Source organism: Leptonychotes weddellii, chromosome 10, assembly GCF_054177405.1.
Source record: "Leptonychotes weddellii isolate Sample4059 chromosome 10, ASM5417740v2, whole genome shotgun sequence".
In the NCBI taxonomy this organism is placed as follows: domain Eukaryota; kingdom Metazoa; phylum Chordata; class Mammalia; order Carnivora; family Phocidae; genus Leptonychotes; species Leptonychotes weddellii.
Genome location: NC_138378.1, coordinates 1,339,969 through 1,362,736, shown reverse-complemented (window position 1 = coordinate 1,362,736; position 22,768 = coordinate 1,339,969). Strand labels below are relative to the sequence as shown.

The 22,768-nt window shown below is 63.3% G+C and overlaps 1 protein-coding gene across 1 annotated transcript; it reads right to left on the bottom strand.

Moving 5' to 3' along the window:
• Window positions 1-686: 686 nt before the first annotated feature.
• Window positions 687-14,970, bottom strand: RBBP8NL (RBBP8 N-terminal like). Its single transcript, XM_081832464.1, has 14 exons — window positions 14,887-14,970; window positions 9,834-9,964; window positions 8,753-8,795; window positions 8,172-8,267; window positions 7,710-7,822; window positions 7,133-7,205; window positions 6,650-6,780; window positions 6,401-6,483; window positions 6,046-6,212; window positions 4,898-5,612; window positions 4,477-4,609; window positions 3,944-4,014; window positions 3,716-3,845; window positions 687-2,044 (listed from the first exon to the last, which is right to left on the bottom strand). The coding sequence occupies exons 2-14, from the start codon at window positions 9,892-9,894 to the stop codon at window positions 1,914-1,916; spliced, it is 1,947 nt and encodes a 648-aa protein (XP_081688590.1). The 5' UTR covers window positions 9,895-9,964; window positions 14,887-14,970; the 3' UTR covers window positions 687-1,913.
• Window positions 14,971-22,768: the final 7,798 nt, after the last annotated feature.

Here is a 22,768-nt window from a genome sequence, read left to right as displayed (position 1 = left end):
TCTGCCCTTCCAAATTGGTCTTCAAAGCCTCTCCCATGCCTGGGAGGGAGTGGACAGTTTCCCATCGGGTAGAAAGTGGGGCTTGAACACGTGCCTCCAGGTGCTCATGGGCACGAGAACTGCACTCTGAAGGCCCCTCTTGGGGAGTCCCTGTGCCCACTGATGGTGCCCCTGCCGCTGCTGCCTGCCGATGCACAGGGAGCAGGAAGCTAAGAGCCTCAGCTCCAGCTTCAGCCTCCTCGGCCACCTGCCAGCTGGGTGACCTTAGGTGAGTTACTTACCCTCCCTGAGCTTCAGCTTCTCTGTCTGTAAAGTGGGGGTGCTAGCTGTGTGTGCCTCGTGGGGTGCTGCTAAGGGAGGAGTGAGACCAGGGCTGTAAAGTGCTGTGCCCAGGGGATCATGGAGGGGCAAAGTGACAGAGGAGTGTTATCTGCTCTTGCTTCTTGGCTCCACATCCATGCTTGTCTGCAGCATGGTGACAGAGCTGGGCCCTGGAGTGTTGTTTATCCTTTGCCAGTTGGCGCTGAGTGACGTTTTGAGGGTGATGGGGGGACCCCAGGAGGAACGTGGTCTTCTTGCAGGGTCTGTTGTGCACTCTCCCTGGGCTCCCACCCCATGTGGCTTCTCCACTGCCCAGGGTACCCCTGAGTCAGCCCTGGCCTACAAGTCAGATGTGAATGGAGCACCCAGCTTTTATTTGATTTCAGGAAAATCAAAGCAACTTTTAACAGGAGGTTTCACACACACTTACACACAAACATGCACATACACACCCCTACACCTCTCTCTTGGGAAATTAGTCCCTTTGGGGTTTGGGCCGGCCACAGGGAGCAAGGCGGAGTGGTGTTCCCATGGTCCGGCCTGTGCTTCCAGTTTGCCCCAGGCCTCACCCAGCCCAGTTATTGCCCGATCTCCTGCCTTTGCCTTGCATCGGGCAGTTCTTAGATTTCTCAAACTTCATGTGCAGGTGTGGCCCCAAGACCTGGATTCAGTGGGTCTGGGATGGGGCCCGGGAACCTGCTTAAGCTCCTCTCACAGAGGGTGCTCTGAGACACACCCTCCGGAAGTGAGAATGGTTGAGGGAGCAGGATATCCCTGAGCGCTAAGGGTCAAGTCCTGGGCCAGCTGCCCTGGGGCCCTGCAGGTGGCCGAGCGGTCGGCGGCAGATGTGGGGCCAGGGCCTCAGGAGTAGCCAGTGAGGAGGGGACTCTGTGGGGGGACTGGTACACATTTCCTGTTCTTTTCCCTGCAGCCCTCCCTGGAGGTGCCCCTCTGCAAATGGGGCTGGTTTTGTTCCTCAGGCCTGGATGCATCCCAGAGTCTCTCGAATCATCTGCAGAGGCAGGTGGAGACCCAACTGACCCCTGAGTCTGCCAGCCGAACATGCCATCTTTGACACCTTTGATCCTGGGTGTCCCACCTCTGCTGGGGTACCCCACACCCTCACCACCCAGCGTGTTTGCGGGACTCCACGAGGGGGCGCCTGAGACCACAGGGACGGGGTGGCCAGGCAGCAGGGCCCTGGGAGTCAGGGAGGCCAGTGGAGTTTGCGATGGTGAGAGGTGGGGGCAGCCCAGGAAGGGTTGCCTATGAGCAGCCGGGGTGGGGGCTGGGCTGGGCTGGGCTGCAGCCGGAGTCACCCCTGCCTCCCCTGCCTCCCTGAACCCTACTTCCCCCAAGGGAGCAAATGCTAGGGTGTGGGAGGGGCAGCAGGACCAGCTGGTCATTTCTGAGATGGGTAGAGATGGAGGGGTTCAAATGACCAGCCAAAGACCCCCTCTTGGGCTTCCCAGCCCCTGTGGCCACAGGCCAGGACCCAGTCCCCTCGTGCTCTGTGCTGGGCCGTCTGCCGGGCTGGTGGCCGGGTGGGAAGCCATGTCTGGGCAGGCTGTGGTGCCCCTGGGAGCAGCCTGCTAAGTCTCCTCCCAGCTGCTGTTGCTGGGTGAGGGGCTGCTGTCCTCAGGGTGCCTTGGGCTCCCGGACCCCTCGTGTGCTGTCAGGGGCTCCCCTGGATTCCTTCTTGCCGGTGGCGGCTTCTTAGGGGCTGTGGAGAGTGGAGCAAGGTTAGGTGGGAGCACAGCAGTAGGCTGGCAGCAGTCGGTTCTCACTCACTGCGATGCGGAGTTCTTGCCCAGGGCCTCGTGGACAGGATTGGGCGAGGGGAGCGAGCACTTGTGAACCCACACTGGTGGAGTTGACTCGTTCCTGGAAGCAGGAGACACCCGGGCAGGGCTGGTCTGATTGAAGGGTGAGCGTGGGCACCTGGCGGGAGGGTGGGCTCTCTGCGGGTGTGTGACCCTGCAGACCATCTGGCCCCAGTGCCCGAATGCCTTGCTGAAGGTCCGGGACCTTCTGGATAAATCGAGCTTCTGGGGAAATGCTCTTAGGGTGCCCAAGGCCCTGGTGGGGTGCCTCCATGGGCCTAGGGTACAGGGGAGGACCCTTGCAGGCAGGTCCTGCTGAGATGCTGGGCCCTAGGCCCATCTCTGATGCAGAACGAGCTCAAGTTCTGGGTCAGAAGAGTCAAGTAGGAATCCTGACCCCATGCACCAGCTCTGTGAGCTTGGGCAGGTCGTCTCACTTCTCTGAGGGCTAGTTTTCCCAGCTATGAAACAGTAATGACCATCCCTGGGCAGGGTGGTGAGCCCCAAAGGCAGTGGTTACTGTTTATCTCCACCTTGAACCTCTGCACGGGCGCTGACCTTGGCGCTGAGTGGTGCCAGCCACAGGCTGGGTCAGGGCCCTGTTCTCACTGACCAGCAGCGTGTGTGTTGCAGCGTTCAGGTACCTGCTTGGGAGCCCCCGTCTTGGCCCAGCGGGGAGGACCGGGGAGAGCTTGGCTCTGAGGGGGGCGGCGGATGCCCCAGCACCCCTGTGGACTGTGGCCACCAGGACAGTTTCCCAGCATGCCCAGCAGGAAGTGGCTTGAAATAAGACAGGTGTGCTGGCCTCCTCCACCGTGTGCTCGAGCAAACACAGGCCACTGTCACTTTCCCGGCAACAATGGCATATTGTGGTGGCCACAGTCCAGCCTGCCTGTCGCGGGCCCGCTTGCACAAACACTGGGGCGGCATCCATTAGGAGCTCGGGCCTTCACAGGCGCCTGGCGCCCTGCGGAGCTGCCTCTGCGGCCAAAGCAGGAAGCGGAAGGTCGCGCTGATCCCCTCAGGCCAGCCCGCCGCCCTCCGGGGAGGAGCCCACAGGCACCACCCTTGGCAAACATCCGAGCAGCCCCCAGTGCCTCAGCCGGAGCAAACACCTGCACACCCAGAAGGCAGCACCCTCCTGCTGCTCGTCTTCGAAGGTGGACGGGGGTCCAGGAGTCCCCCCCCCCACGAGGGATGGGCAGAGTGGCAGGGCTTCAGGGCCCCCAGGCCTGGGGGCTGCTTGTGGCCCAAGAGGCCCCTCCGCCCTGATGGCAAGGACGGTGAGAACCACTGTCCTCAGCCTTATTCCGTGGAAATCTCACGCTAGCCCTGGTATTGCCCCCCTTTCTGGGGGGAAACTGAGGCTCAGGTTGACGGAACTGGCTCGGGCTGCACAGTGAGGCTGAGAAGAGCCAGGATTCACGCTGTCCTGACCTGGGTCCCGCCTCTTAAGGGGTCTGTGCCAGGAGAGGTTCAAGGGCTGGTTTCTGGTTCCTAGCAGCCAGAAAGGTGGGGTGGGGGCTGGTGTTTTGGCTGCCCCCGGCCCCCCATGGCCCCGTCCGCCATACCTTTGCACCATGGGCCCGAGGGCCGCTTCCTCTTCTGCAGCAGACCTCGCCCGCACTCCTTGGTGCAGGAGCACCTGGACCCCTCCCCTGGCGTGCTCGGCTTGGCCCCCACCTCGGAGCTCAGGCCCACCTGAGGGGTGTGGGGGTGTGGTCAGGAGAGGACCTTCCCCCAAGCCTGGGGCAGCCCTGGCTCAGTGGCCCCAGCTGAGTGTGTGGCTGAGGACCCACCTCATTGTCCGAGGGGTCCAACTCGTCCAGCTCGTCTGACTCCAGCCCCTGCACTTGGGCCTTGCTGAGTTCTGCAGGACGCGGGGTGTGGGTCAGGCCAGGCTGGGGGCCCTGGAGCCTAGCAGAAGCATAGACCTTTCTAATGGGCCAGACTAGGAGTGACAACTGAAGGAAACTGAGGCACAGAGGGACTGTACCTCAGCGTCTCCCGTACCTTCTGCAATGACCCTGCCAGCCGGGCTGTCCCCAGGCTTGGTCGCTCTGTGACGGGGAGCTCACTACCTGCCCTGAAGCCCTAATTGCTAGGATGCCCTTCCCTTCACTGCCTATGATCAGAGATGTGCCTGCCCTGGGCCCCCACCTCTTCTCTGGGTCTGTAGCTGGGGTGCCAAGCCCTAGACCCAGGGTTTGGCGGGGCAGCCCAGGGGACTGAGCTGGGCCCTAGGACAGGTCCCCCCAGCTGATGCTGACCACTGCCCCTCCCTTCCCACCATGGCACCACTTCCTGGGTTCTCAGGGCCCCAGGTACTCACCCTTACCTGGGGGGCCATCAGCATCAGGCCTGTGTGGGTTGGGGGGAGATTTTGGCTTCCCTCTCCCCTCAGCTCCCGTTCCGCTTGGAGAGGGCATGTTTGGGTGGGGCCGTGTTAGAGGTTGGGAGGGATCCTGGGGGGAAACAAGTAAGCGGCTTGAATTCACCTGAGGCAACTGCCCTGCTTCCAACCCAGTGTTGGGAAAGGCGGTGAGACTCTGGGTCGGCCCAGGCTGCCGCTGGAGGGTTAGCCATCTCCCCTCTAGTGCGAATCAGCCTTTCTCCCGGGGACTGGCCTGATGGTGCAGAGGGAAGCACAGCCCGGGCCCTGGCGGGGTGCTGGCCCGGGCCCCGGCGGGATGGCGGGGTGCTGGCCCGGGCTGGGGGCATGTGGAGGCCAAGAGCAGGAGTGGGCCCCTTACTGCAGGAGCGGCGGGCCCTTCTGGCTCTGGAGCTCTGGCTTCCTTGGTACCGTTGCTGAGTCCCCAGGGTCCAGACCGGGCAGGTAGCTCCACTCCCTGAGGTGGCGCCAGGCTGGGAGTGTGGGCACTCGGGGGGCTGAGGGACCCCAGCCGGCCCGGAGGCTTGGGGGCATGCCGGCCCCGGCCCCGCTCGGAGAGGTCCAGGGGCTTGTCTGGGACATAGTCTCGTGTGGCCCTGTCTTCCTGTCCCCTGGGGCTGCCTGGGCCTGTGGGCTGTGTGTGCCCCCCTCCGGACAGGGCTGCTCCGGCCGCCTCGCCCTGGGGGCCTTCCGAGTCAGAGCTGACTGGTGGGGAGGGTGGAGTCCCTGCTGGCGTGGGCGGGCCCCTCAGCCTGGCACTGCCCACCTGCCCCTGTGCCCGCAGCTGCTGGGCCAGGAGCAGGTGCAACGCTCCTTTTAGCCGAGGGTCTTGCACGTCCACCAGGGCCCCCGGCAGCCCCAACAGGCCCACCGGCTCATCCCAGGCCTCTGCCTCCCCAGCCTTCGGGCCCTGGGGCCGGGGGCCACGGGGGGCTGTGGCGGGGACTTGGGGGCTGCAGTGGGGGCTCTGAAGGTGCAGAGACAGGTGATGGTTCAGGAGGCACAGGTGGTCAGCCTGGAGGGAGCGCTTCAGGGACTCATAGGCCGTGGCGGGGGGCCGGGAGGCCCGCAGAAAGCTGCAGGATGAGGAGAAGCTCAACTCCTGTGGCCCTGGGTTAGCCCCCACTTCACAGGGGAGGGCCTGGGGCCCATAGGCGAGCTGTCCCAGGTCACAAGGTGGGTCATGGAGAGGGGTAGGCCCACGTGGACGGTTGTGGAGGGGCCAGAGGTGACCCGGGGCCTGGGGCTCTGAGGAGGGACCTGCACATGGAGATCTTTCTCTCTTTGGGGCCTGGGCTATCTGCTCTGTTCCCGGCCACCCGTGTACGATGCTCTCAGACACGGAGGATGGTCTTAGACTACTTCTGAGAGGGGTTCCTTGGCCTCAGTCCCCATTGCTGCTCCCACACCCCCCCGAACTCTGTCCTGCCACCTCCGGAAAGGTGGGACCAGATCTGGAGACCGGGTGCTCAGCTGGGGCTGCTCCTGGTGGTGGCAGTGGGGCCTCACCTGTCCAGTGGGAGGCTGTGCTCATAGGGTGGGCTGGGCGGGCTGCTCCTGGTCAGTGGCAGTGGGGGTGTCCCGTTGCTGGAGCCCTGGTCAGCAAAGCAGGCCTGGGAGCCCGGCCGCACCACGGCGATGGTCCCGTGCAGCTGGTTGGAGATTCGCTGGGGGCTCTGCACGGGGTGGAGGGGTCAGCGCGGCCCTCTGCCCTGTTCTCTGTTGACTTCGGGCAGGTCACCCACCCCCTCTGAGCCTCGCTGCCACCCAGTGGTCCCTGCATGGCACAGAGGACAGGTGAGCTGGCATAGACCTGTGTTGCCCGCCTCCCGCCTAGGGCTGCCCAGCAGAAGGGGGTCCTCACCGTGTCCGGGGCCCGTGTCTCTGGCAGGCTGGCACTCGGGGAGATTTTGGCTACTGGAGATGTCCTGTACCCCGTAGACTTTTCTGTGGGAGGAGAAGTGGTGGGCAGGGCAGATTGGGAGGCCCACAGAGGGGTGGGCGGCTCGGCCCCCTGCCCCCCCCACCCCGGGCCAGAGGGCTCTGTGATCCCGCAGGGCCCAGCTTTCTGGTCTCTTGTCCCTCAGAGCACCTTCTCTCTGGGGACTCGCACCTGGATGGTCGTCCTCGGCCTCCTCGTGGCCTCCCAGCGTCTTCTCCGCGATGGCCTTCCAAGCCCCCGGGGAGGGGAGTAGTAGGGGTGAGGGGGGGTCTGAGGCACCCTCCCTGTATTGGGGCTTGAGCCTAACTCCAGAAGGGAGGCAAAGACAGGGAGGGTGAGCGAGGGCAGCACCCCCCAGAGACAATCAGAAGGGCCAGGGCACCCTCCTGGGGGCCAGGCCAGCCCTGCGGGGACACTGGGGTGACCAGGAAAGAGCCCTCTCTGGACTTTGCCTGGGGCTCCACCATCAGTGGCTCATGCGGCAGGGCTGGCTTCTCACAAATACCAGTGTCCTCAGGGGGGTCTCGGGTGTCAGCTGCCACGGAGCTGGGGCCCCCACCCCCACGGTTCTGTGCCCTGCTCTTGGCGCCATGTGCCCGGGGCCTGCCGTGGGGGAGGGTCTTGGCAACTGAGGGTGTTCGCCTCCCCGCTCACCGCGGGCCCCGAAGCCGCTTCACTTCCTCTTTCAATGTCTCGTTCTCCAGCTGCAGCCGGTTCAACTCGTTGGCTGCAAAAGGCTCTGATTAGTGAAGGACGAGGGGAGGGGAGGCCGGGCAGGGGCAGGGAGGTCCCCCTCTGTGACCTGTCCCCAGCCGGCCGCCAGCACTTGGCCCGGGGCTCGCTGGTGGTGGCCGCACGAGTGAATGGGTGAGGCTGCTGAGCCTGGAGGCCGTAAAGGGTGGTGGGAGCCCTCCCGCCCCCCACCTCTGACACCAAGCTTGTCTCTGGTGAGAGCCCCAAGGGAAGGGGGGCTTGTGCTCCTCATCGGCAGGTGGGACCTCCGGGCTCTGCGGGACTACCCTCGTTACAGGGGGGAGGGGTTGAGGTCCTGAGGGCAGGGGCACCCCCAGCCCAGGTGACTGACCGGTGAGGGACATGCTGGGGCCAGCTGGGGCTTTGTACCATTGTCTGTTTCCCCGAGACCCCATGTCAGGCTGAGCAGGTCCTGGGGGTCACTGGACCCCCACAGGAGGGGACACCGAGGTGCAGGGTGACAGGGGGCGGGGCTCACTGAGGATGAAGACGTGCTGTAGGTTTTGGAGGAGGGAGTTCTCGAACTCCTGATGCTTCTTCCTGGCCAGCTCCTGGGTGACCATGCAGCGGTCACACAGGCCGGCCCGCAGCCTGCGGGATGGGGGGGGGCGCGGGCGGTGAGAGGCCACTCTGAAGAGTGAGACTGAGACCCACAGAGGGGCTGGGACCCTCAGTGCCTGCTCCCGAGATGTGCCCTTGCCATTCCCAAATGGTGGAAGCCCCACCCCACCCCTACCCTGTGGGCTAAGCGCGCCATGTTCCGCCGAGTTTGGGAAGGAGCCTCGCAAATGCAGTTGACCTGAGGCTCTGAGAGTCCCGCGGGGGCGGGGGGGCGGGGGGAGACCCCTGCCTCGTTCAGTTTGCCCCAGAACTTCCCGAGCTCCGCCTCCCCCCCAATCCAGAGCTCACCTGTTCGCCTCCCCCCCAATCCAGAGCTCACCTGTTCTCCAGCACCCGCACGTTCTCCTTCAGCGCCTTCTGCTGCTCCCTAAGCTGATGGTTCTTGGCGCAGAGCTCCTCCACCCTCTGGGCGTCCCTGTGGGGACGAGCCGAGGTGGGGGTTCTGCTCTGCCCGGGAGCCCGACGCTGCGTCCGGGCTGGCCTCGCCCGCCAGAGTAGGTCCCGGCCCGGGGCCTGCTGGGTGCGCCCGCTGTGGGGACTTCCTGGCAAGGGCTGCGTGGAACCAGCAGCCCAGTCGTGAGCGTGACCGGCCGGGTCCACGCGCCGCTCGCAGCGCTACGGAACTGCAGCCCCGTAAGTGAAGTGGGGAGTGAGGGGCCACCCCACCGGCCGTGGGGCCTCCCAAGGAGCATTCCTACTGATCACTGTTGGTAGCCCAGGTGCCCACCCCCTGGAGAGTCCCCATTCACTCGAGTGGGCTTGGAGGTTCCATTCCTGGCTCCACCTGCTACTGGAGGCATGGCCTCGGGCCAGTGATCACCCCCAGCCCCCACACTGAGCCTCAGTTTCCCCTTCTGCATCACTGTCTTTCCCGCTGAGCCAGGGTCTGTCCGGACTCACCGGCATCTCTCCGAGTTCAGCTCCAGAAGCTTATTCTGCAGGCCTGGAGGAGCCAGGGAAGGGGTGGGGGTCAGGCCCGGTCCCGCAGCAGAGTCCGGGGCACCTCCTGTCCCTGGCTGTCTGGCAGGCCTCTCCGCAGAGCCCGGCTGCCTGCCTGGACCCCCTCACAGATGCCCCAAGGCCGCCCCACCTGAGGGGCTCCTGCCGCATGCCCCCTGGCAGCTTCCACCTAGTCTCATGGCTGCCTGGGACCCCTTGCGGTCTGCCTCTGGTGTCTGCCTGGAGGTTGGGAGGGACCCTGACACTGGGAGTGACCGGCCACCAGGCCATGTCCCGGAAGTGTGTTTTTGGGGAGGCACAGCAGGGTTGAAATAAAGCAGGCTCTTTGGGGAAACCGCAGCGAGAGGTTGCCTCTTTGCCACCTGGTCGCCCTCGGACGTGGGCCTGCTAGCCCACACAGCCCCCTGCGTCGCTGGGTCTCTGGGTCGCTGGGGAAGAGATCCAGGCCCTTTGGCCCTCAGGGTGGTGTGTCAGTGCTGGGAAGAGGTGCTGGGAGGGTCTGGCTGGCTCTAGAGTGGGGGGAGTGGGGTGGCTCCAGCCCTGTGGTTAGGGGGTGGAATGCACAGCGTGGGGGCTGTGGCAGAGCTTGGCCTGGGGGTCCTGCAGGGAAGCAGAGGGATTTCAGTTCAAAATCCTGGAATGCTCTGAACAGCCCTCCAGAGCCATGAGCTCCCATTCCTAGAGGTGGGCAACCGAGCACCCCCCTGCCCCACCCTGGGCGAGGGGCCCCTCTCAGCCAAAGCTTCTGGCTCTCCGCTGGGGGCGTGGCTTTTTATTTCTGCTCTGCTGTCAGTGGACCCTTTGGGAGAAGACCCTCCAGGGCCACACTCAGGGATGCCAATCTGCGGCTGGGCGCCTGGCTACGTGGCAGCTCTGGGCTCTGGGTTAGGACTCCCTGTCTGGGCTGGGAAGGCAGGGTCCCCAGGTCTGGCAAGAATTGGAGGTGATCTGGAGGAGCACCCTGACCGGGCCCAGGTGAGGGCTAGGGACACCTGCCCCCACCCGGCCCCATGACACTCACCTCGGACCTCGTTCTCGTGGACCTCCTTCAGCCTGTTTAGTGACTCTGTGAAGCTCTCCATGGCTCCCTACGGCTCTGGCCCAGACCCCTCTGAGGCTCCTCTCGGCCTCTACTGCCCCTCTGTTCCCAGCCTGGGGAGGAGGAAGTGGGGAGAGGTCATGCTGGCTTGGGAAGGGTCTGTGGGCTCTAGGGCCCCATAGGGATGCGCATGCAGACACAGATCTGTAGAAACACACCAGCCTCATCTGCTCAAGGAAGTGGGCCCCGTATTGAGAGGCTGCAGGGCTCCAAGGAGGGGGCGGGAACCCCTCTGCAGAGAGGCCACTGATTGCTGTCCCTTCCCCCCTCCCCACAGGTCCTCAGAGGCACCTACGTGGGTCATACACACCCTGAGGTCCACTGCCTGAGACCAGAATTAAGGGGCCCGGAAGCCTGGGGCCTGGGCACCCTGGCCCTTACTCCCTTCCAGGCCTTTCTGAGACTCTGCCGGCCTGGAGAGGTCTCGGGCAGGCAGGCAGTTGGGAGCAGTGAGCTCACAGGGCTGTGGGTCCCCACTCCCTCCCCACCTCCCCTCCCCTGCCACTGCCCCTGTGGCCGCAGATGGGTCCCGGGCCTGGCCTACAGTGACTCCAACACCCGTGGGATGTGCTGCTACCCTGAGCTGCTTGCCACACGCAGAGCCCTTCTGGGGAAGTCTCTGTCCCGGCTCCTTGAGAGGAGGGGGCGCTGCCATGGCTGGGGCGGGCGCCGGCCACCACGCCCAGACCTCTGCCCCGGGCGCCCTTCACTCGGGCGGCGTGCATGCACTGTGTGTGTGTGTGTCAGGCAGGTGTCACGAGTGTGTGCACATGCGTGTGCTCTGTGTGTGCTGCATGGTGCTGAGGCCCCAGCTCTCCTTCTCCCGTGTTCACCTCGGGTCTGAGTAATCGTGGTGCTCGTGCTGACCCTGGCCTGCGCTGACCGAGGCTGAGCTGAAGCCCTCCGTCCCCACCGCAGGGCCCATGCTCTGAGTCTCTCAAAAGACAGAGTGGGGCTTGTCCTGGCCCGCCTGGGCCGGAGCCTACACTCTTCCTCTCTGATGTCACCACCGGCCGGGGGAGGTGGTCCCTTCTGGTCCTCGGCCCGAGGAGCCCTGGGGTCTGCTGGGTCCCGCCAACAGGCGGCTGGGCTCCTAGCCCTCCCGGCCGCTTGCCTGCTGGCATCCTGCACCCACCGGCCAACAGTGACTGTTGGTTGCTTCCTACGTCCACCCAGACCTCACCTTTCCCTCCCCTGCCACACCTGCCAGGGCCCAAGCCACCCCCTTTCGTGAGGACACGCTCTCAGCCCAGTGGCGGTGCGGGCCCCGGAAGGCCTCTGCTCACACCTGCTCGAGGCCCCATCCCTGCAGGCTGGGCCCGAGTCCCCGCTGTGGCTGCCCAAGGGAGCGCTGTCTCATTTGAATTTCAGTTTGCCTGAAGATGTGCCCGCAAGTGTTTGCAGCAGCACTCTGAGAACAGCCCCGACCTGGGAACCCCCACATGCCCCTGCTAGTGGCGTCTGCTGGGAGGAATGACTGCTCCCCGCCCCCAGGGGCTAGCACACAGTGACACCCCGTGATGGGAGCCGGCCTGACGTGGGGTTCATGCACACGGAGCACAGCAGAGGCATGATGCTCTGGGCTCTTGGGAGTTGGGGTGGTGGCCACTCTGGGCATGGGACTGGGGGGTGTCCCTGACTGAGGGGAGCAGACCCCGTGGCTCTAGGAGAAGCCACAGGTCAGGGCCGGCAGGGCTTCTAGAGCTGCCGAGGAAGACTGGACCGTGGAGTCTGGCTCTCAGCAGGCTCTGTGCACCTGAGGTCAAGCATCAGAGCACCGGAGGCGTCGGCCAGAGGACAGAGTGAGGTCCCGTGTCCTGTGGTGGCTTGGCTGCGGATCCAGCTGAGCAGGGCTGTCTGGGGTGTGCTGGGAAGGTGGGGCTCCTTAACTTGTTCTGAGGACCTGCCCCGGGCTCTGGGCCACTCCCGGGTGATGGCCAGGGGCATGGGGGTGGCTGCTGGGAGGCTGTGTGCTGAGTGGTGAGGGCTTAGGAGGGTCCCGCCGCCCGAGGCTGGGAGCTGACACCCGATGAGGGACATCCTTGCAGGTTAGGAGACCACACCGTACATCTTAGGGCTTTGGGAGCAACCAGTGCTCGAGTGGGTACAAATGACAGTCCCAGCCCCATTCCCAAGCCACACTGTCACTTCCTTTGCAGCCTGTCTGCCCAACCCTGGCCACGCTGTGGGGAGCCCGCTCTCCAAGTGGGGAAACCAAGGCCCCAAGGGGTAGCGTCGTGTTCGTGGGAGCTGCGGTTTGAACTCACTCTGGGGTCTGCACGGACCAGAGACGAGATCCCGCGGCCGAGCCATGCAGGCTGTGGCGATGTTTACCTTATGGCCGGGCGCCTGGGAGCTCAGGCCGGGGCAGGCGGGGCGGGCAGGCTGAGGTGGCCGGGCAGGGGCTGAGCTGCAGCTGGAAATTCCACCCCGACCCGCCAGACAGGCCGCTCCCCCCCAGCCGGTAAAGGAGCCGCCTGAGGGCGCCGAGGGTGCCTGTAGGTCTGGACAGGCTGTGCGGGCTCTGAGTCTGAGCGGGAGGTGGGCACTGGAGGAAGAGCGGATGGGTCAGCCTCGTTGATGACCCTGTGCATCACCTACACTGGGCGGAGGGCTGACCCTGTGGGTGTCCAAGCCGACAGCCTGGGTGGGGGTCCCCGCCCTGCCTCTATCCTCTGTGTGACCCGGCAAGTCGTTCACCTCTCTGGGCCTCAGTTTCCTCACTGGGGGGTAATACCCCCCCCCCCCCGCAGCAGCTTGTTACACGGCTCCTTTCCGTCAGGTGATGCATGTCCAGGTAATGCTTTTCCAGGTAACGCATGCCCAGGTGACGCGTACCCAGCCAGAAACCTGGCAGGTCGAGTGCTCGGCTAAGTGCAGATGGAGACCCCCGTGTCCGCTGCCTGCAGTCCCTCCACGAGCCCCGCCCTCTCACGCGGCCCCAGGGGCTCACAGTGCGCTCACAGGAGCGCCTCCTCTCTTGGACAAGCACGAGTACCGCAGCTACCAAGTTCCTTTGCAAGAGGACCAGATCCCCCGCCCCCAAGCTCAGGGGAGAGGGCTCAGATTCCAGCAGGCACACACTTGCATCTTTGGACAGTTGCTCACTGTGTGGACACTTTGGGCCCACGGAGTCTTGGTGACGACGTCCAGGGGAGGCGCCATCCAGCCCCTATGCACAGAAGAGGGTGCCGAGGCGCCGGCTATGGCCCCGGGCCTGGGCTGGGCACTGTCAGGCTGTGCGGCAAAGCCCACCATGATGTGGGGTCTTGCCTCCTCCCGTGTCTGAGTGTGTGGCCGTGGGAGCAGGGCTCCTCACCCCCTGGCCTGCTCCCCTTGTCGGGGCCGCCCCTGCTCCAGCAGGCCCCCCGGGTGCAGGACAGTTGTGCGGGTCCCCCTGCCCCCGACTCTGCCCCTTCTCTGCGGTCGCTCCTGTCTGTCTCTCCACCCACCCCTAAAACATCAACAACAGCGGTAGAAGGAGCGGGACCGCTGCCCCCTAGCATCCGCTCTGTGCTGAGTGCTGACCCTCTGTGCGAGCCGGCCTCGAGGCAGCTCAGACGCTCCAGGGTCTCCCTCCACCCTCTCTGGGGGTCTCTGTGGTGATGGCCAACGCTTCTGCCGCAACTTTGGCCAAGTCACGTGCCTGGCTGTGCCTCAGTGTCCCCGTCCCTAAAACAGACGGTGGAGGTGGATCCTGCCCTGGGCTCCTGGAGGCACGCGAGTCCGTGCCCGCCGGGGCCGTCAGGACTCCTTGCACGTGGACAGGCCGGCTGGTGGTCAGGGGCCAGCCCGGGAGCCCTGGGTGCCGGGCACCCACGTGAGCGTCACATGCAACTGCTCCCTGGATCTCACGCTCACCGTGAAGTAACTAGGACAACCCCATTTCACGGATGAGGAAGCTGAGGCTCAGAGCGACATCACCTTTCCAGGTCGCCAGCTTGCTAGGGGCGCAGCCGGGGCAGAAGCCCGCAGCCTGGGCCCCCTAGCAGCCCCCGGGCCAATTCACATGCAGACAGGTATCACTGCCGGGGTGGTTCCAGTATTGCCAGACCCATAGCCCATGACACACGGGCATGCACGTGTGATGCCCACACACACCCAGGGAGGCAACAGCGTCCTAGCAGTGTCCCGGCACACGTCGGCGTGCACCCCAACACAAAGAGGCCACGCACACATGTGCCATCCTCGGTCACTCCCTGCACCACACGCTCAGCCCCGCACAGGCCCAGGGACGGCCGCACACGCACGTGCACACGTGTGCAAATGCACATGTAGTTATGTACCCCATGCACACGTGTGCACATGCACAGAGGAACAAGGCAGGTGTGCGCTTGCTTGGCGGGCTGAGGTGTTGCTCTGCGGCTCGGGTAACGGCGGGCCCTGCAACCTGACTCCTTGAGGATGGGCTGGCCCTCGGTGGCTGCGCCCTCGCTGGCTTCCACCTTGAGGCCTGGTCAGGGGAGGCTGAGCGGGACCTACGTCCCTGTTTGTCACTCTTTCAGGGGACACCGAGCCGGGGGCAGCCGAGGGCCCCACGGTGCCCAGCCCTGAGCTGGGGCCGGCTGTGCCATGTAGTCCCCTCACCCCCATGGCTGCACCCCTTTGCCCTATGAGGGTCTGGGCAGTGGGGCAGGTCCAGGATGGAGTGCCTGGCCACCGGCCCGTTCCCGGTGCCCCCGGAGGCTCACCAGACGACGACTTCCTGGTGCGGTGCTGTCAGGCGCAGCCCTGCCCCTCTGCACCCTGCCCCTCCACCCAGGAAACCCACCGAGCCTCCTTCCACCGCTCAGACCCTGGACTGGTGCCCGGGGCAGGGGGCTGCGCCTCTTAGCCAGTCTGCTGACCCCCGCCTCCTGCCCAGCGAGCAGGGGCTGGGGCTCCTGCCTTGGCGGCAAGCACCCCCCAGGGACCCCGCCCCGCCTCCCCCACCCGGTTTTTGGAGCTGCCAGCCCTGGGGCCCCCAGGTACTCACATGGCCCCTCGCTGCAGCGACCTCCGCGACCTTGTGAGCCGAGCGCTCCCCACCTGAGGGAGACAGAAGTGAGCAGTGCGTGAACTTACATGGGCAACGAGACACAATTTTGACCAAACCCGCTTGACAGGTTTTGGGCTCTCTCCACCAGGAGCAGAAAGGAGACAGAGACTGCCCAAAGCTGCCCAACAGGTTCCGCCTTCGCACAGAAAGTGGCAAAACGGGTCGGGGCTGAACCCACACAGACCTGGGATTGTTTCCCCATAATTACCAGTGGCCGAGCCCGGCCAGTTAACTAGCCCAGGGCCCGATGGGGAGGGTGGCGGGCGTGAGGGGCACGGGGCGGGCCGGGGCAGCAGACCCGCTAGTCTTGTCTCCTTAGGGCAGAGGCCTGCAGCGGCCCCTCTTGCCTCACATCCCGGCTCAGCACGGGCTGACCGGTCTGGCCTCAGTTTCCCGGGCTGATGAGCACAGGTGTGTTCCTATGAGAGCTCAGAGGTGTGGCTGGAAGTGTCCCCGCTGGGTCTGGGAAACGCTGCCCCACACTGCCTCCTGCACCCCTGGGAGGGCCCAGCCTGGGGACATCGCTGGGTCTCAGGGCAGGCGGGGGGCGCCCAGTGGGGCTGGGCCCGGGGAGGGCCACCGAGCTGCGGGAGGAGCCAGGCGCTGTGGCTCCCCGCGTTTCTTCTGTGTGCTGGGACGGTGTGGTCGCACTCCTGCAGAAACCAGCGGGCCTCCGAGGGCTGCGGTTGCCCATGATGCTGCCCCTGCACCTTGTCCCACGCCCCCCGCTCCCCCCATGAGTCCCCCCGCTCTCATTCTCCCATGCCCCCCACCCACCACCGCCCTCTTGCCCTGAACCCCTGAGCTCCCCTCCCCACACCCCCTTCCCCACATGCTCAGAGCCTCCCCCAAGGGCACCGTAGTGACTCCAGGGAGTGCTCAGGGCTCAGGGGGGAGGCCCGGGGCTCTGGGCCAGTAGAGCTGGTGAGGGCCCGGGAGGCACTCCCTGCTCCCTGGTGAGGCCCCTGTTGGCCGCCGTGCCCAGACTCTGGGGTGGCAGGAAGGGGCGGAGGTCAGCCAGGGCGATCCCGGGCTCTGGCCAGGCCCTGGGGCTTCGAGGAGGCCTCCTGCACGAGGCCTGCCCACTGCCCCCTCCCGTCTGAGCCCCTTGGGAGTGGTGTGTGCGTGTGAGGGGTGGGTGCGGGAGTGGGGCCATCGGGGAGCCCATGTCTGAGTGTGCTTGCCTTTGGTGCCCGAGAGTGTGCGCTGGATCGCGGCCCAGCGAGTTGTGCGTGTTCCCCTGCACGAGTCTATGTCTGGGTGCGCTCTCGTAGCGTGGGGCTGGGGGCACCGCGTGCACGGTGGGAGGTACAGTCATGTGGACGTGCGTCCTGACTTTGCATATGTGTTGTGCTGGGGCGGGCCCCACGGGGAGGGCAGCGATCGGGGCAGACCAAACCCTCTCCCCCAGCACTGATGACCCTCAAACTGGCCAGGGTCAGCCTGTGTCCTGCTCCCCGTCCCCCTACCTCAGCCGGGTTTGAATCCTGACTCTGTCCCTCAAGCGCTGAGCCACCTGGGGCCAGTTACCCAACCTCTCTGAGCCAGGGCCTCTCCAGCAAAGTGGAATTTGTGCTGATAGCTGGGCCAGGGTCCAACCCAAGAGGTGCTCACCGTGCTGGTCAGCTGACGGGCAGGGGCTCTGACTGGACCATGTTAGTAATCGAACAATAGCTGGAAGTTTCTGGAAGGTAAACACCTCTGCCCCACGACCTAGTGGCCCCATGATGCTCATGCTGCTATATTCACAGTCGCTCCAAGTGTGCATTGAGGGGCGGTGGGTAAACAGTCGGTGGGCTGTGCTTCCTGGTGGTCACACCCAGCAATGTGGAGAGTGAGTGTCAAAGTATCTCGGGGTGACAGCTGGGTCCCCACAGAGGGACAGAGCCTGGCTCCGCTGACGGGAGCCCCGAACAGCCAGAGGCCCGGCAGAGGTTGTCTGGGTCTGGGATGGGGGCAGGCCAGTGGGCAGAAGGAAACTTCTGGGGGGCGGGAAGTCCTACATCTTGATCGTGGTGCTTGTTAGAGGGCCGTGCTCGTTTGCCAAAATGCAGCCACCAGACACGTGAGAAACATAAACTTGTATGCAAATTATACCTCAATAAAGTTGTTTTTAATTAATAAACTTTTATTTATTTATTTATTTTTTAAAGATTTATTTATTTATTTGAGAGAGCGAGAATGAGAGAGAGAGAGAGTACATGAGAGGGGGGAGGGTCAGAGGGAGAAGAAGACTCCCCGCCAAGCAGGGAGCCCGACGCGGGACTCGATCCTGGGACTCCGGGATCATGACCTGAGCCGAAGGCAGTCGCTTAACCAACTGAGCCACCCAGGCGCCCTAATTAATAAACTTTTAAAAAGTAGTTTAGGCTCCCAGCGAAATAGAGGGGGAGGCACAGAGATTGCCTGTGGGCCCCCTCCCCCGCCCCAGCCTCCCCCATTATCCCCCCACCCTGGACATTTTTACTGTCAACGAATCCGCACGGGCGCATCCCTGTCCCTCGGAGCCCACAGTTTTTGTTAGGGTCAGCCTTGGGATTGCACGTTCTGTGGTCACCCCTTAAAATCCTCGGTGCTCCGCCTGTTCGTCCTCTCCACCTCCCGACGCCAGCAGCCGCGGGTCTCTGGGCCGTCTCCGTAGTTGGGTCCTGTAGCGGGCTTCGCAGCGGGTGGGGCCTCCTCAGACGGTCCTCCGCCTCCAGGGATGGGCAAGTATGGTTCTGCCCCATCCCTGCAGGTTTCATCGCTCATTTCCGGTTAGCACAGATACTCCGCTGTGCGGATGGAGATTTACCCATCACCTACTGAAGGGCATCTTGCTTGCTTCTGAGTTTGGGCGATTACGAATACAGCGGCCGTAAACATCTGTGTGCAGGGTTTGTGTGGACAGAAGTCGTCTACGCCTTTGGGTAGATGCCAGGGAACGTGATTGCTGGACTGAATGGCAAGGGGACGTTCGGTTTTGTAAGAATGAGGTTGAGTTTTAAAAAGCTAAACTGCTCTTCAGGACCAGGAGGTACGACGGTCTGTCACCCACAGGTCTGGCCAGCAGCGTCAGCCCCTGTCCCCTTCCCCGGCTGCTGGGTGGACGCAGCCCCGAGCTGGCCTTGGGGCAGCAAACCATGCTGGGCTCCGGCCTCGTTTTCCCTGTTTGCCCCACCTGCCTGCCTCCTTCAGGCCTCGCCTGGACTCTGGTGTGGCCCCGGGGCTGTGGAGGGGCCACGGCTCCCCCTCTGCCTCCAGGAGGTAAATAGCTGGACCTGACACAACCAAGGGGACGCAGTCACCTCCCCCGGACCATGTATATGCGGCGGGTGGGTCCTGGAGCAAATATGTGTCTCCCGTTCTGTACGCAGGGCCCCCCGTTGCTGCCATCTTGCTGGGATGATGACAAGGCTGTCCCTGAATGCTGACCGGGGCCCCTTCGCACCCCTTCCCCATCTGACAGGTAGGGAAACCGAGGCCAGGGAGTGGGGCACGTCACCTTGTGAGGGATTTGAGGCTGGTCTGCCCAAGAGCAGCACCTATGCCCCCCCAACAAGATGTGGCCCCTCCACACAGGTGGGGAGTCAGGTCCAGGGGGTGGGTCCTCCCCTGGGTGGGGGCGTGGAGGGGAGGCCCCGGGCCCCACCCACCCTACTCCACCATCTGTGCGCCCCACAGTCTCCTTCCCCATGCTGCGTGTCCAAGCGTGGCCCTGGGGGTTCCCAGCCTGGGGTCTGTGATGCACCGTGGAGACCTGAGGACGGAGACTGTGAGGTGCACCAAGTGGAGGGGCGGGTGACCCAGGCCTGGGACAGATGAGTGAAGGCACAGGCTGGAGGGGGGATATGCATGGGGGGCTGGAGGGCTCATGGGGTCAAAACAGGCTGGGAGGTCAGGGGGAGAGGGTGACATGGCCCCTTCCCAAGCCCTGGCAGCCTGGGGAAGCCATGTCTCCCCCTCCGTTGGGCTGGGCGTCGGGAGCCCTGGATCCTGAGCTGCCTCTGATCCACTGGGAGATTCTGGTTCAGGCCTCAGTTTCCCCAGCCTGCCTGCAGAAAGTCCCAGTGGCCTGCAGACACAGAAAGCAGCCCACGGAATGGCACAGCTGGGCTGGGCAACCCCCCGGACATCTGGGGAGCATCCCTCCAGGTGTGCCGAGCTGGAGGCCCCAGGGGAGGCCGCCTTCCTGGGGAGGTTCGGCTGTCAGAACAGGGCACACGGCGAGCTCCCTCTGGCCTCAGTTTACCCATCTGTAACCCAAAGACAAAGGTGTGAGGACCGAATGAGATCCTGTCTTGGCATTCATTCCTTCAGTGTTTCCCGAAGCCCTAGGATGCTAGGTGCTGGGGAATGTGATGAACTAGCCCGGCAGCAGGCACCCCTCAGAAGCACCACCCCTATCACCCCAGCAAGCAGGCCAGGTGACGGTGCTTGGAGGCTGCTCCGTGGCCCCCGTTCTCCAGCGGGAAACTGAGGCCCGGCGGCCCATGCCAGGACTGTGGGGAATCAGGGGTGGCTCCTGGAACCCAGCCCAGGGCTCCTCTGGGCCAGGCAGCCCTCCCCCCACAGCAGGACTCCCGGGCCCCACCAGCCCTGCTTCCTGGGACAGCTGGAGGCAAAATGCCTGCCGGGGGTGAGGTGCAGCCCTCGGCTCTCACCGGCTTTTATCCCTGGGGTGGGAGGGGTGGGAGATAAGGCTTCAAAGCCATCTGCAAATGCACCTTGAAAAGCCCGGCCTGTCCGGTCTGCTGTTGGTGTTACTGGATTGATAGATGGGGGAGTGGGCAGCGGCCAGGCTGGGCCTGCTGCTGTGGCCCTCAGATAAATGGGTCACCTATTAATGTGGCCCCGTAGACGGCGGGGGGTGGCCCTAAAGGGGCCAGGCTGCTTTCAGTGATGTCTGGGGCTGCAGACAGGCTTCTGATGACCCGGCTGGAACCTGGTGGTTGTGGGCTGGGGGCGGTGGGAGGGGCACGTGTGGTCCTGGTCTGGGCAGCTGGGAGGGGAGACACCCCTTTACCCCTGCCCCTTCACGCGATCCCTGCACCAGGCCCCCAATTTTCCAGTTCCCTTTCGATAGCGCAGGTGCTGCAAGATGGCCACTTGCAAATAAGGCCAAAGTCCTTTCCGTCCTCCCTCCCCGCTCCCAGGCAGCCTCTGCTTGGACAGACTGTGCCCCCCACTACGTCCTTCCCCATGCAACCATCTCTCTGCGCATGGGAACACCCTACAGGGTATAGTTCATCTGGGGCAGTCACAAACGTGTGCAACCACACGACTAGATTCCAGAACATTTTCGTCACCCCAAAACCAAACCCCGTACTTATTCGCTGTGGCTTCCCGTGTTCCCTGGCAACGACTAACAACAGTCTCTATGGATTTGCCTGTTCCGGACGTTTCCTACTACAATATGTGATCTTCTGGGTCTGGTTTTGTTCACCAAGCATCCTAGTTTTGAGGTTCATCCATATCGTAGCGAGTGACAGCACTTCACGCTGTTTAAGGCTGGACAGCGTCCCACCCTAGGGCAGGACCACAGTGTCATCCCACCCTGTGCTTGCCCGAGCGTGTGCGTGTGTGAAATCCTCCCTCTCTCTCTCTCCACTCAGCTGTTCACAGACACGTGGGTGGCTTCCACCGTCGGGCGACTGAGCACTGTTCCTGCCAACATTACGTACAAGGTTTGGGTGAAAGGCCTGTTTCCAGTTCTCCTGGGTGGAGAGCTGGCCGTGGAAGCGCTGGGCCCATGGAGGCTTCCGGCTGAACTTTCCAGGAACTCCCACTCCGGGCTCCGGGACTTTAAAAACTTCTCAGGTATTTAATTGTGCAGCTAATGAGAGTCGCTGACAATCTTGAGCGCGACATATCCTGCACGCTGTGATGGAGTCATCTGGCTCCTTGCTACAATCACTTGTGTAACTACTGGTGCTCGGAAGGCAGGTCAAGAAGCGACAGAGCATAGACAGAGGATAGGTAGGTAGAGGGAGAGACGGGTAGACGGACGGGTGGTAGGTAGAGGGAGAGACGGGTAGACGGACGGGTGGTAGGTAGAGGGGAGACGGGTAGACGGACGGGTGGTAGGTAGAGGGAGAGACGGGTAGACGGACGGGTGGTAGGTAGACGGAGAGATGGGTAGACGGATGGATGGACACACAGATTGGTCTATGGACAGATGGACGGATGGATAGACAGACAGACAGACGGATAGAGAGATGTTAGATGCCCAGGCCCTGCCCTGCAGACCGGGGGTCAGCAGGTCAGAGGTGAAGCTCTCAGGCAGTTTGTATAATCGGGTCGGTCCTGGGAGCACGATGTCCCCCATTCCTCTTCAACAGCTCCATGGCGTCCCTCAAGATGAACGTCCTCACTGTATTTAGCCGTTTCCCACCCATAGACATTCACGCTGCTTCTGTTTCTGAGCTTTGTTTCGTTTCCCCCATGACAATGTGCCGCATGGCTTCTTCCTTGAGCACGGGGTACAGCTGATTCCTGCAGAGAGCGGAGACGTGGAATTGCGAGGGGGCTCCCTGCCGGTGGAGGCTCCCAGGACCAGTGCCGGGCTCTGAGCGGGGCCGTGGAGGAGACCCAGGTGCGGGAGAGTGACAGTGAGGGGCTGGGGTGGGAGGATGCCTCGGCGCTCAGTGCGCTGCAGGTTCTCTACCAGGGCCGGGATCAAGATGAGGAGAATGTGTGCACAATTGAGGGCGGCACCAAAAACTCAGTGATCAAGAGAAATAACATACATTGTTGCATTTTGCTTTAATTAAAAAAAATTTTTTTTAAGATTTTCTTTATTCATTTGAGAGAGAGGACAGAGGGAGAGTGAGAGGGAGAAGCAGACTCCCTGCCAAGGGAGCCTGATGCGGGGACGGATCCCAGGACCCTGAGATCATGACCTGAGCCGAAAGTAGGCCCTTAACCAACTGAGCCACTCAGCTGCCCCGCTTTAATTAAAATTTTTATTGAGACAAGTGTGGAGTCACCACAGCTGTAGGAAATAATCGAGGGATTGAACAGTGTGCCTTTGACACAAAAAGCATCGCCCATGTGTGCAAGCACATGCGTGTGCATGCGTGTGCATTCGTGTCTGCAGTGCGTGTGTGAAATTCTACAGCTTTATCTTCTCTGTAGGTTTCTGCACCCACCACCCACGTTGAGACAGAATGTTCCCAACACCCTTTTGTGACTTTCCTCTTGTCCCTTTATCACCCACCGCCTCCCTCCCGGAACCCTGGCAGCCGCTAATGTGTTCTCCGTTTCTAAAATCTGTCATTCCAAAAATATTGTATAAATGGGATCATGCAGGAGGTGACCGTTCAGGACCCGCTCTTCCCTTCAGCACGACGGGCTGAGGGTCCCCCAGTTGGCGGGTGTGCCTCCCAGAGCTTCCTGCTGTTGGCTGCTGAGCAGCACGGCGCGGTGTGGACGGACCAGCGTGTGTACCCCACGGGGAAGGGAGGGCAGCGGGGCCCAGGCCTCCAGCGGCTGTGGGCACTCGGACGCAGGTGTTGTGTGAATAAGTCTTCGGGAGAGCACTTGCTGGGTCGCTCGGTAGCCGCCTGTTGAGTTTTTAAAGAAGTTGCCAATCCTATTGCAATGCAAGATTTTAGAAGATCAAAATTAATAGAAACATTCCACAGTGACCAGGGTATGCAGTTTTAAACAGAGGCAGGGCTGGGGTGAGGGAGCGAGGTGCTCCGGCTCAGGGCTGTGTGAGGGCAGGGTCGCCTCCTGCTGTGGAGCCCTGAGCCGACCCGAGCCGCCGGCCCTGTGCCTCTGCTTTTTCTCCTGTAGGAGGGGCTGACCGCGTGTCCACCGTCATATTGCTGGGAAG

Excerpts from the sequence above, each read along its gene's own strand:
- RBBP8NL (XM_081832464.1), bottom strand. The coding sequence starts at position 9,894 with ATGGAGAGCTTCACAGAGTCACTAAACAGGCTGAAGGAGGTCCACGAG. Across the intron at positions 8,796-9,833 it reads CCACGAGAACGAGGTCCGAG|GCCTGCAGAATAAGCTTCTG; the intron begins GTGAGTGTCATG and ends TGGCTCCTCCAG. Across the intron at positions 7,206-7,709 it reads ACAGCACGTCTTCATCCTCA|CCAACGAGTTGAACCGGCTG; the intron begins GTGAGCCCCGCC and ends AGCCTTTTGCAG.